The following is a 12,750-nucleotide window of genomic DNA, read 5'->3' as shown; positions in this document are numbered from 1 at the left end:
GGATCACAAGCCTCTCTGATGAGTCCAAGTGAATATATTCTTAATAAACAGCTTTGAAGAATTTGTGACCAACTTTGTTTAATTCGGAACATCATCATGATGAGTCAAACTCACTCTTGGATCTACAAAATATTTAACAAAAACAAACATCACTGAATCATAAGGTATTTGCTCCAACTCTTAGTCCAGAAACACATGAGTGAACTAGATCAGCTGCTCCTCCAGTTCAGCTGTGGATTTATATAATTATTTATATTTGTAAAGTGGGTATGCAGGGTTTTTCAGTACTAATATAAGCATTTTATATCATCGCTTTATTGACAGATGTACTTTTTTTTAAAAGGTGTTCAAGGTCAGGTATCAGTTTGAAAAAAACAAACAAACACACTGAGTTGAACAGACACAGGAAAGAGCTCCACCTATAAAACGTAAAAACATCAAGACAACATCTTGAAGATGTCGAGGTTCTGCCCATAATGTTTGACTGACATCTGATTTATGTGCAGCACATAAATACCACAATAATGATGGAGAGAAACTAAAAGGGAACTAAAATACAGATTTAAACTTACAACAATATGAAAGACTTCAGTCTATTTCACTTTAATGAACTCAGCCATGTGTCCAACCAAAACTCCAGCATAGAGCGGCTGAGTGAATGTGGTCTGGACTCTGTGGAGGAGAGTCATGGTTTCAGAGACGCTGTAGAAGGACAAAATACCTGCTCTGTGATCCAGGTACACTCCTACTCTGGAGGAACGAGGACCTGAGACACGAGTTTGGATGTTGTTGTACCAAAATGTATAACTGTTGTTGTAATAATCTAATGACCAAGATTTGTCATTATGTCCAAATACACATTCACTCCCTGCTCTGCTGATATTCTTGTATGCGACTGCGACAAAAACTCCCCCTCTCCACTCCACCTCCCAGTAACAACGTCCAGTCAGACTCTCTCTACTCAGGACCTGAGAGCAATAAGTGAATCTGTCTGGATGATCAGAATAAGACTGTTGTTGATTCACATATGTTGCTTTTCTGTTCTCCTCTGATAATAACAGCCATGTGTGTGCTGTGTTTGGATCCAGTGTGATTTCACGTGAATATTTTAAGAATCCAGCTCTGGTCTTTGGCTCTGGTTGTGACAGTAAAACATCCACTTCAGTGACTGTCAGTGAGATGTTTGTCCATTCCTCTCTCAGAATGTCCTGTAGTTTATCTCTGACCTCTGACACAGCTGCTGTCACATCCTCAAAGTAGCTCAGAGGACGGATATTGATGCTGGATGAGTCTGTAGACTCACTGAGTGCTGACAGTGAGGGGTAGTTGTGTAGAAACTGGATGTGATCCTCTGTGTGTGAGAGCTGCTTCAGCTCAGCATCTTTCCTCTTCAGCTCAGTGATCTCCTGCTCCAGCTTCTCCTGAAGCTCTTTGACTCGACTCACTTCAGTTTCCTGCTGGGATCTGATCTGCTGCTTCACATCAGAGCTTCTTTTCTGGATGAGATGGATCAGCTCAGTGAAGATCTTCTCACTGTGCTCCACTGTTTGATCAGCAGACTGATTGATGGCCTCCACCTCCTGTTGAAGCAGCTTCACATCTTTCTCTCTGTCCTGGATTCTCTGCTGGATGTTTTGTCGACTCACCTCCAGCTCTCTCTGCCTCTCAGTCCTTTCTGCTGCAGCTGAGACTGTGTCGTGCCCTTTATGTTCATCCACAGGGCAGAGATAACAGATACTCTGCTGATCAGTACGGCAGAACATCTTCATCACCTCATCATGACGAGAGCAGATGTTCTCCTGGAGCTTCTTGGAGGGCTCCACCAGCTTGTGTTTCTTGAATGCAGCCACATCATAATGAGGCTGAAGGTGTTTCTCACAGTAAGAGACCAAACACATCAAACAGGACTTCACTGCTTTCATTTTTCTTCCAGTGCAGACATCACAGGCCACATCTTCAGGTCCAGCATAGCAGTGATCAGCAGGAGCAGCTTGGAGTCCAGTCTTCTTCAGCTGCTCCACTAAATCTGCTAACATGGTGTTTTTCACCAGGACAGGCCTCGCTGTGAAAGTCTGTCTGCACTGAGGGCAGCTGTAGATTTTCTTCTTTTCCTCTTCATCCCAGAAGCTTTTAATACAGTTCATACAGTAGCTGTGTCCACAGGGAATAGTCACCGGATCCTTCAGTAGATCCAAACAGACTGAACAAGAGAAGGTTTCTCGGTCCAGCTGAACTCCTTTCTGCGCCATTTCACCTCTCAGTGTCAGTGACTATATGAGTTTCACTTCCTCAGAAGTGTCAGCTCTGTCAGCTCTTATACTTCACCACATGTTGGTTGCACCCATCTTCAAACTGCAGATCAGAAGGGGAGGGAACAAGGGAACACGTGGACAGAGAGGAGGTGCTGAGTTAGAGAGCAGGAAGAAGGAGGGTTATCAGACACTAATTCAATCCTGGAACATGTGAGCCCCTGTATGTTTGACCCTTTTGAACCAGAGCTCGTTTTTCATTTAAAAATAGCACTCCTCAGCCTTTAAAGTTGTTAAATAAACTTAACATTTAAAAACAATCTTTTTATGTAAATTTGTTAAAATGATCATTTTAGTCATTACAGGATATCAAATACTGCAGCTGAACTAAGAAATTGTTGTAGAAAAAAGCAATAAAAGGTTGTCCCCCCTCTGTCCCCTCCTGGTCACCTGTGCCTCAATTTTATGAGATGAGATGGATCAGCTCAGTGAAGATCTTCTCACTGTTTTATCAGCAGACTGATTTTATTCCACAACCTAGACATCCACATTACTCACACTCTCATAACACATACATATAGGGCCGTGGGATCGGGCATGTTATACGGTGTCCAGAGGACGGTCTTTGTATTCAACCTCACCTCTGGCGCCGGTGCCCACCTCTCAGTTTTAAATGCATGTAGACATTGAGGGTTCTCGGGAGGGGCCGTGCTGTACAGTACATGTACAGTGTCCATTTGTGTCTGTATCCAGGTTGGATGAGCGCCGAGTATTTGTATATGTGCGCATGAGGGTGGGAATGCATGTTTGGGTCTGTGTGTGCCTATTCGTCTGTGTCTATATGTCAGGTCGGGTCTTAGACTCCACCCCCTTGGAACATCTCAGGCCCTCCAAGGTATGGAGGCTTATTTCCCCTCACAACACTCCCTGCTGGTGGCTGATGCCCTCAGACATCGGTGCGTTCTTGGTGTCCAGGGCTGGGCGCTCAGGTCTGTACCAGCTCACTGCTGGTACGGCTGCTTGGTGGGGCCTGGTGCCTGTGGCTCGGTCGGGCCCCTTGCGGGGGCTCAATTCACTCTGGCACAGCTGGCTGCCGGCAGAGCCCGCTGGCTTCTGCTCTGTGGCTGTTGGGTGACCCCTCATCTGGGGCTCTCCTCAGCTCTTCCCGGGAAGGTGGCACAGTTGCCCCTCCGGTGGTCCTCTTTGGGCGCTCGCACTCTGGGGGCCTCTGGATCTCCTCCATGCCTGCTTCATGCCCTGGGGGACGGGGCTATGGCTCCCCACACCTTCTAGCAGATCGTTACATGGAGAAGCCTTTTGAATAGAAGAGCACTCATCCACACAGGTGTTCACACACACAAGCTACACCTTTCTTGGCTGCTACCTCAAACCACATTGTGCGATGTCAATCTTGCGTGCTGCACAATCACATTCAGTATTTAGTATTTACTGTTATTTACACTTAGCTAGATTATTGCGATGGTGTTGTGTTATTATGTTGCTCTGTTTTTTGCTTGTTTTCTCTTATTTTCTTCTCTCAACAGGTGACCTGGGAGATTTTATTAAGTGCCCTTTCTCACTGTCCCTCTTCCCCTTTTCTTTCTTTCTTTCTTTCTTTCTTTCTTTCTTTCTTTCTTTCTTTCTTTCTTATCCCCCAGTCATGTCTGTCCTGTCTGTAACAACTGAAAATAAATTAAAATAAATAAATAATAACAAAGGTTGATCAAATGGACCAATATGGCAAGGCCGTGATGGTCCATTTGGTAAATTAAGTTAGTTGGGCATCTTTTTTGGCCTCCAGACAATAATTCTGATGGCGAAAGAAAGAAAGAAAGAAAGAAAGAAAGAAAGAAAGAAAGAAAAAAGTAATAAAAATGTATCTAAAACATCTTTTAAGATGAATCTTTTTATGATTGAGTAAAGAAAATGCTAAAATTAGAGTGCAGTGTTGAGTAAAATGGTTTAATTAAAATTTAATTGACCCTTTGAAATTATTTGTTGGAAGTCTTAAATCCCACTGAACAGGGGAAGAGACAGAGACACAAAGATAGCAACACAGAGGTAAATAAACATGGAGACAAGACACTGAGAATAAGACAGAAGGGGAAATGCCCAAAGTCCCATATCTCTGACAAGTTAAGTCACTTTTATTCATAAAAAAAACCCAGAACTTAAATATAATTATAAACCAAACATAAACATAATCATAGAACAATTAAAAGTAAAACATACCAAAAACACATAAAATGGTGAGTGAAGCAAATATTATTAATAACAACAAATGCACATATAGCATAGCATCTTTATTTATAACGCACTTTACATCCAACAATGTTGACCAAAGTGCTACAAATATAAAACAGAGAGGAAACAGTTTAAATTACATATAAAATATCTAATATAAACCAAAATCATTCAATAAAAAGTCTGCAAACAGAAACAACAATTTGAAACAGCAATAAGAAAACAGTGAAAGTGACTACAGATATAGACCTTCCTACGGAGGCCTGAAGTGCAAACATACCCTCTACACTCCCTTCATAAAACAGGGGACCATGATTACCACCATAGTTGGCCGGTCTGAAGGCACTGACCTCAACTTCCATACAATGTTTGAGCAGGACAACCAGCCTTAAGTGACCGCAGGCAAATCTCATCCACCCCACCACCACAGTGATGGCCAAGTCTCCCTGCCCACTGTACAAAATGTGCTTCACAGACGTTGTTTCATGTTGTAGAGATTGTGCCTTAACAAATAGCCACAAGAAGTTTTACAGAAATCTTTATTTCACTTTTAAGACACATAACCAACATACGACTCAACAGGATGAGCACATGCTGACATTCAGTCTTCACGAAAATCAAGATTAAATCACAAAATGTTTGGTCTCATGTGTGTTTCTTTCCAGCTTTGACTCCGTGTAGTAAAACCTCTCCACTAAACAAAAAAATAAAACATCTTTTTTGTCACCTCCACAGCTCAACACGATACAAATATCACATCAAATGAATGTAAATACATGTTTCATCTTCATTACAGGTTTTAATGGAATATGCAACAAACAGAATTAGGGCTGTGACATAATCATATGATCTGCAATAATACTGGTATAAATGTTTACAAAAAAGTGTGTTTAGAGGAACATCATGTGTTTGCATTCACCACAATGAGTCAACCCCAGTCATGTCTCACAGCCAGAGCCATATGTCGGGCTCCAGTCACAGTTTGGCAGCTGAATGTTCGCAAAATATGCAAGAAAACTTTTCCCACTGAAAGTGAAAAAAGCAAACCTGTTACAACACTTTAAGCAAAAATACACTAGAGTACGACCGAGCTGTGAAGGCACGTGAGCAGGAGATACTAGCAGCAGTGATGTGAGACCCAAAGGTAAACAAATGATTCAACCATGCATCACTGGAGCACTCGCGAGTTACATTTAATATAACAGCAAGAGCAGTCAGTGGACTAATGTGATACACGGTGGAAAAGCAGGAGGTTAAAAAGCTCGACCCAAGATAAAACAAACCAGGTCGATTTTTTTTTCCTTATATGACAGAATTGTGCAGGCTCCTTAAGCATCACAACAGCGGTCTCCAACCTTTTTTGCGCCATGGACCGGTTTATGCCCGACAATATTTTCACGGACCGGCCTTTAAGGTGTCGCGGATAAATACAACGATAAAAACAATAACAAAACAATGCTAAAAACTGCTAAAAACTATACATTTCACACCTGAGCCTCAACTCTCGCGGCCCGGTACCAAACGACTCACGGACCGGTACCGGTCCGAGGCCCGGGGGTTGGGGACCGCTGCATTACAAGGTTGTTTTAGATATTAAGATAGAGTGTAAGCACTTGTAATACACTTTTCTTAAAACTTCCAGGAAAAAACACCATTTATACTTATGTGCTCATATTTCATGTATGTCACTAACATTGCACTATAATGTTGTTCATAGAGTATTTAAAGGTAGAATGGGAGGCGGAGCCTTCAGCTTTTAAGATTAGACTTAAAACTTTCCTTGTTGCAGATGGGGGCCCCTCCCTGAGCCTGGTTCTGCTGGAGGTTTCTTCCTGTTAAAAAGGAGTTTTTCCTTCCCACTGTCGCCAAAACGCTTGCTAATAGGGGGTCATATGACTGTTTGGGTTTTCTCTGTTTTCATTGTATTATTGTTGGGTCTTTACCTTACAATATCATGCACCTTGAGGTGGCCCCATTTTCACACTTTGAATTAGCTAAGCTGTCATCAGTGACAGCAGCTCACTGGAAGAGAAAGATGGAAAATCCTTCATTTACTTACACATAAATGCTGCTGCCTGCCGAGCTGATAAAAATGTACGTTATTTTTTTAAATGTGCATTTCTTGAAATATTATTTTGAGTCTATATCTCCCACCCCTACATACAATAAACAATACAGAGTTTTTTAATGAAGGAGGTCATCGGATCTGCTCTGATCTGTCTTCTTAGTGGACTGCTTCATCTGACAGTTCTCCCACTTTTAACTAGTGTGAATCCTCATGTGTCTTTGTAACTGTATCCTCTGAATGAAGCTTTTCCCACAGGTGCTACATGAATGAGGCTTCTCACCTGTGTGAATTCTCATGTGAGTTTTCAAGTTTATCATCTGACTGAATTCCCTCCCACAGGTGCCGCAGGAGTGCAGCTTCTCGCCTGTGTGGCTTCTCTGGTGTCTCTCCAGCGTTGGTTTCTGACTGAAGCTTTTCCCGCAGGTGCTACAAGAATAAGGCTTCTCACCCGTGTGAACCGTCATGTGCTTCTTGAACGTCGATTGGTCTCTAAATTCTTTTCCGCAGATGCCACAAGAATACGGCTTCTCACCCGTGTGGATTCTCATGTGAGTTTTCAAGTTTATCATCAGGCTGAATCTTTTTCCGCAGGTGCTGCAGGAATGTGGCTTCTCACCTGTGTGAACTCTCATATGTCTCGTTAGTTTGGATCTATACTCAAAGGTTTTTCCACAAATCTCACATTTCACAAACTTCTTGCTTGTGTCAGTTTTACGCTGACTCTCTGACACTGGAAAGTTGTCTTGCTGATCTCTGCTCTCTGGTTCAGGAGAGCTGTAAGAAAGGAGACGTTCACTGTCCAGCTCTGGCTCACTTTCCTCATAAGTAGGAGCCACCATGAAGATAATAATGCCTTCAGTCTCCTGCTTCACTACAAGCTGATCTACGTCCTGACTGGTGCAAGGCTCCTCCTGTTCCTCTTTTATCTGTGGAAGCTCTGGATCCTCCTGGTCGAGGCTGAAGTTTCTCTCCTGGTCCCCAAAAACCAGTTCCTCCTCACATTCATGCTGTTGTGGGAAAGCTGAGGTGACAAATGGACAAAATGACTTGTCTTAGATAAATATAGAAGTATAACAAGAATGACTACTCGGCAGTGGCGTCTACAGCTGTCCATTTCCAAATCTACAACAGAGTTTAATCAAAACATCATCAGAAATATCATCATATCATCTACCCAGACCTGGAAACTGTTAAAATAAGATTTCATGCACTCACTTCTAACACGTCTATGCACCAATTTTCACAGTTTGTCCACCAATTACTGTTGGAAACATGTTTATGTAAATGATAAGACAAACATCAGACAGAAGGGAAATTTAAAAGTGGGATTAAAATATGGGGATAAAAAGCAGCGAAGCTCTCAGAAAACCTCTAACAAGCAGCTGAGTTTATTTAAACACTGGCCTTGAAAAACTCTGATGTGTTTCCAAAATATCTTTAATGAATAAATGAATTAAAGTCATATTAATTTTTAGGTAAGACCATTACGGTTTTACATACCCCTGTTGTGTAAGTTCATTTCAGGTTTCCAGATGTTATCCAGCTGTCTGAGCTGCTCTTCTTCAGTCCAGATGAGGCCTTCGTCCTCCTGTTTGAGTACAATCTTTTCTACGTCATCACTGATGCAGAGTTCCTCCTCTTCCTCTTTGATCTGTGGAGGATCTGGGCCCTCCTGGTCCAGACTGGAGTTCCTCTCCTGGTTGGAGACCTGCTGGTCATACAGGCCCTCCTCTTCCTCACACTTCATGTTAGGGGGAGATCTTGAGGAACAAAGGGTCACTGAGGAAAAAGGTTAATAAAACACATCTGAGCAAATATAGTCCACTCTGAGCATGTCCTCATATGTGAGTGAAATTTAAACTGTACAAATGTGAAAAATGAAAGTGTAAGTTACTCTCGAGCTCTGATACTCTGAAAGTTCAGAGTACAAATCATTCAGGTAGCTGCTGCCAGCTTCACGCTGCAAGTAAATGTTTGTCATTGTAGATTAAACTGAAAATCTTTGGTCACTGTTCAACTGTAATTTATTGTTTTATAAATCATTTAGGAAAATCTTATCAACACTTCTTTACAGGCTGACATTCTCCCTGTTTCTCTGACATCGTTTCTCTCTATCGTGGCTCCTAAATTATGGAATAATTTGCCCATGCACGTTAGAGAGGCCCCTTCACTGTCCACTTTTAAATCACGTCTTAAAACCCACTTTTATTCCTTGGCTTTTAACCTCAGCGAGACTTAGTTTCTCTTTTAATTGAAGTAGTTATGATTTTACTCTTATTTTATTTGGTTTTTACTTATATCTTATGTCATTTTATTTTATAGTTCAAATGTACAGCACTTTGTGTCAGCTGTGGTTGTTTTTAAAGTGCTTTATAAATAAAGTTGATGATGATGATGATGATGATGACATGTACTGTAATCACAAGAAAAATAACAGTAATATATATATATATATATATATATATATATATATATATATATATATATATAGCTAGGTTTTTATGAACAACTGAACACCTTTCATCTCACAGTGCCATAGCACATAAGTACCAGTCAGGTTTCACAGCCAGTCATTGCACAGAAACAACCCAACTAAAGTCATCAGTGATTTGAGTTTCAATCTTAGTTCTATTTGATCTCATTGCTGCCTTTGATACTGTTGATCAAGACATTTTAAATCAAAGGTTTCATGATTTAGTTGGTTTAACCGGACAGTTCTCAATTGGCTCTCGACCTTTGACCCAGTTAAACCTCATCAGGTCATCAGGTTCAGATCTTTTAACTGTTCCCAAAATCAGATGTAAGTGTGCTAAGAGTGTGTTCAGTTACTGTGCTCCTGTTCTTTGGAGCATGCAGCCATAGTTTGCCTGCTGTGGCTGCGTTTAAAACTAACAACTATGTTTCCATGCTTTGTGAATAACACTGACATCTGTGAGATTTGAGCTAGATTTAGTTCGAGTTAAGACTTTTTATTAGAACATTACAAAGTTATTTTAAAAACTTCATAATTTTCTTGAACCCAAATATAATTCAGTTGAAAAATATATATTTTTAAAATGAGGTGAGGATGGTGGGGGAGTCACGATGGTCTTGTAGGGAGTTAGACCCTGATTAAGGGGTATTTTTTAAAGTAAAGCCCATCTCTCAAAGTCCCTGCCGGTATTTGCCAAAAAGTGATTGCTCATGTTCAAAGTGCTATAAGTAAGTTGTTGGGCTATAATATGTTAAACATATGTCAAATGCATCCCTTATGGATGACATAAAGTCATTTTGAGCCACAAACAACATTCGTGTAACAAGATAGAAGCCGCAAGCAGTTTTTGGCAGTGACTTTTATATAACCTTTATTTATGCAGTAAAATAAATCTCATTAACATTAGAAATGTATTTTGTAAGAGTAAGTTGCCCAACAGGACAGCAGAAATGGCAGCAAATATTACAATAGTTCTGTAAAAGTATTTTAAGTGGGGATAAAGGACCGGATTGGTTATAATGTAAGTACAAGTTGTAAAGATACTTAAAAAACAGATAATTTTTTAATTCTTTATGTAACCCCTTTGTAAACCCTGTTCACCGAAGTCTATTTACGAACATACGTAAAGTTATTACACAGAAAAAATACACAGAAACACTGGAAATCAGTTTTTGGCACAACACCGGCCTGCCTCCACCTCGGGAAGCCTGTGGGTGCAGACGGAGGTGAGGAGCACCACAGGCGGCAGAGGACTGTCTGTAGCCCCGGAGTGAGGGACAGAGAGCCGAAGCAGACAGCGAACTGTGCAGAAAACAGAAGCTTTCCCTCCCTGCCTCCTTTATCTTAATCTTCTAAATAAATCTTCTATAAAGGCACTTTCTCTCGGTCTCAAGGTTTGTTTAATGCTAAAAGTTTACCGTAAAAAAAGAGACGCACTTGTGTGATTAGCCGCTCCCTGATTTCAGCATGTTAGCCTACAAGCTGAGCTCTGATCAGGTCCTACATGAGTTGTATTCTTGTGTTAGTCCACTGAGACCATCGCAGTTTTACCTGTTATGCGTAACTTTATCTCGTGTTTCCGGCTGATATCCAGCAGTCTCTGCTGAAGGTGGATCTCATACTGAACGATCAGACGTTCTGTTAACCTCGGAGCAGATTTCTTCTGCAGCAGTCAGCCAGTCTCTCCACTATTGCTTCAAACCCTGAAACGTTTCTCAGTCGTAGCACCAAACTAAACTCTTCCAGCTAACAGTCCATCACACATGAAGCTAGCATCCATCAGAGCCTGTGAGCAGCACGAAGCAGTGCCCCACTTCAGCAGCTGCATCCTTCGTAGGCCGTGAAGGCCGAACCGAGCGGCTTTAAATGGGACGGCCTCGCTTACGTCGCGTTGCTCCTGTTGCCTAGCAACCGCCACAGAAACCGAGAGACGTTCACTGACAGGTACAAGGTCATTAAGCTCGGTCCTTGTAGCCAAAATGAACGTTAACAAGAACTACAGCTAGTGTGACTTGCATGTTTCACATTGAAAATAAAAAATATATCAAAAAGTGGAATTAAAATAAAAAATATTTATTCATTTTCATTTCATTTATGCCTTTAATTCTACTACATCTCTGAGACAAATATTCCTCTTTAAATATACTGCACCAACTACAATCGTTTGAAACCTTTAGTTGCCTATATTTAATTGTAATATCAGATAATTGTACGCATGTCTAGAGGTAATTTTGAATGCTTCTGACAAAATTAAGGTACCATTTGACGAGATTTTTACTGTTAATGTTAAACCATAGTGTTTGCTGATACTCAGTTCCTACTGTTTGTTCTCATCAATAGTCCTGTTCTGTTTTTAACACTGTGTGCTGAAGCTGAAATAAATATTTCAACAGTGTTAGATGATAGAGCTCCAAACTAATGATGCTTTGATCCAGTTTACCATGATCTATGACACAATGCACTTTTTGATTAAGGGTTTATTCAGCCTAAAAACATGGCAGAATGTAAAACTGTCATGATCCTGGGCCATTTTGACCCAGCATTTTGAGTTTTAGTTTATTTCTATGTTTAAGTCCTTAGGTTTATGTTTAAGTTTTTAGGTTTTCTAAGTTCATTCATCATACCTAGGTTGTTATTATAGTATTATAGTTAGTCTGTGTGTTTTCACTCATTTTTCCTGTGTTGTTTCCATGCCATGTCTCCAGGATTATGAATTCATGCCAGGTTTCTTTGTCTATGTCCAAGTCCATGTCCATGTTCCAGGCTTTTGTTATGTTTAGCTCACCCAGTTTAGGCCACGATAGTTTTGCCTGTGCCCATTGTTTTGTATTCTAAGATCAGCCTTTAATAAACAGCTTGTTTCAGTTAATAATAAGTTTTGTTTGTCTGCATTTGGCTTCTCTTCTTCACTGCATACAGTCTGCCTTTGCCAGACTGTGACATAAACAGGTGGACAAATTGAGCTGAAGTACTTTGGCTTCCTTTACAAGGCACTCTCTTGTGTTGTGCATCAGTTACAGAGTTCACTTGTTAACCTTCAGGAAGACAAAATTATACTGAGCCTTCAGCAGCTTCAACATCATCAGTAAAGACAGTTTTAAATATGTGTAATATCACACTGTGTCAGTTTGTTTACAGGAGTCACAACCCGTAACACTGATGCTGCATTCAGGACCATGGAAAGACGGGAGAGAAGAGTTCTGAGTTTACGAATATCACAGATCACTTCAGAGTTGGAAACTGTGGAGCAACTTTACTGGTGATTGTTTAATGCATCAAAAATGTCTTTAATTAGATAGTAAAACAAAACTAATTTCTTTGTAATGTAAAGATGTTTTAGTGAAGAAAGTTGAATCTGCTCTAACATTGAGCTCTGAACCTGTGGTGTTTCAGGAGAAAACCTAAAGGAGGAGAAAGAAAACTTCAGTTATTTTCTCAGGTTAGCTTAACATTTTTTTTGTCAGATTTGAGTGAGAGTGGGTGAGAAAAAAAGAGTGTTCAAAGTTTTATTTATAAGAAGAATTGTTCCAACATTTGACAACATTTAACGAATTATCTGCTCATTGATTATAATCATGATAATTACAATGTTTTAACACTTCTGATAGCATATTGTGAAAATAACAAAATACTTGTCTTGCTAAACAGAAAAATGTAAATGTAATTATAGATTTAAAAAACAACAACAACAAATGTTCAAAGTGAGGAGAACAAGG

General features: G+C 40.4%; 2 protein-coding genes across 2 annotated transcripts; both read right to left on the bottom strand.

Annotated features, from left to right (window-relative positions):
* Window positions 1–420: 420 nt before the first annotated feature.
* Window positions 421–2,249, bottom strand: LOC148097455 (tripartite motif-containing protein 16-like). The gene has a single exon (XM_087832127.1). The coding sequence runs from the start codon at window positions 2,247–2,249 to the stop codon at window positions 594–596; it is 1,656 nt and encodes a 551-aa protein (XP_087688253.1). The 3' UTR covers window positions 421–593.
* A 3,471-nt stretch (window positions 2,250–5,720) lies between these two features.
* Window positions 5,721–10,878, bottom strand: LOC102795947 (uncharacterized). Its single transcript, XM_087832147.1, has 3 exons — window positions 10,586–10,878; window positions 8,062–8,340; window positions 5,721–7,582 (listed from the first exon to the last, which is right to left on the bottom strand). The coding sequence occupies exons 2-3, from the start codon at window positions 8,306–8,308 to the stop codon at window positions 6,753–6,755; spliced, it is 1,077 nt and encodes a 358-aa protein (XP_087688273.1). The 5' UTR covers window positions 8,309–8,340; window positions 10,586–10,878; the 3' UTR covers window positions 5,721–6,752.
* Window positions 10,879–12,750: the final 1,872 nt, after the last annotated feature.

Source organism: Neolamprologus brichardi, chromosome 18, assembly GCF_056152115.1.
Source record: "Neolamprologus brichardi isolate AB-2024 chromosome 18, ASM5615211v1, whole genome shotgun sequence".
Taxonomy (NCBI): Eukaryota; Metazoa; Chordata; class Actinopteri; order Cichliformes; family Cichlidae; genus Neolamprologus; species Neolamprologus brichardi.
Note: the sequence above shows the minus strand (reverse complement) of the source record. Positions and strands in the feature narration are given on the sequence as shown.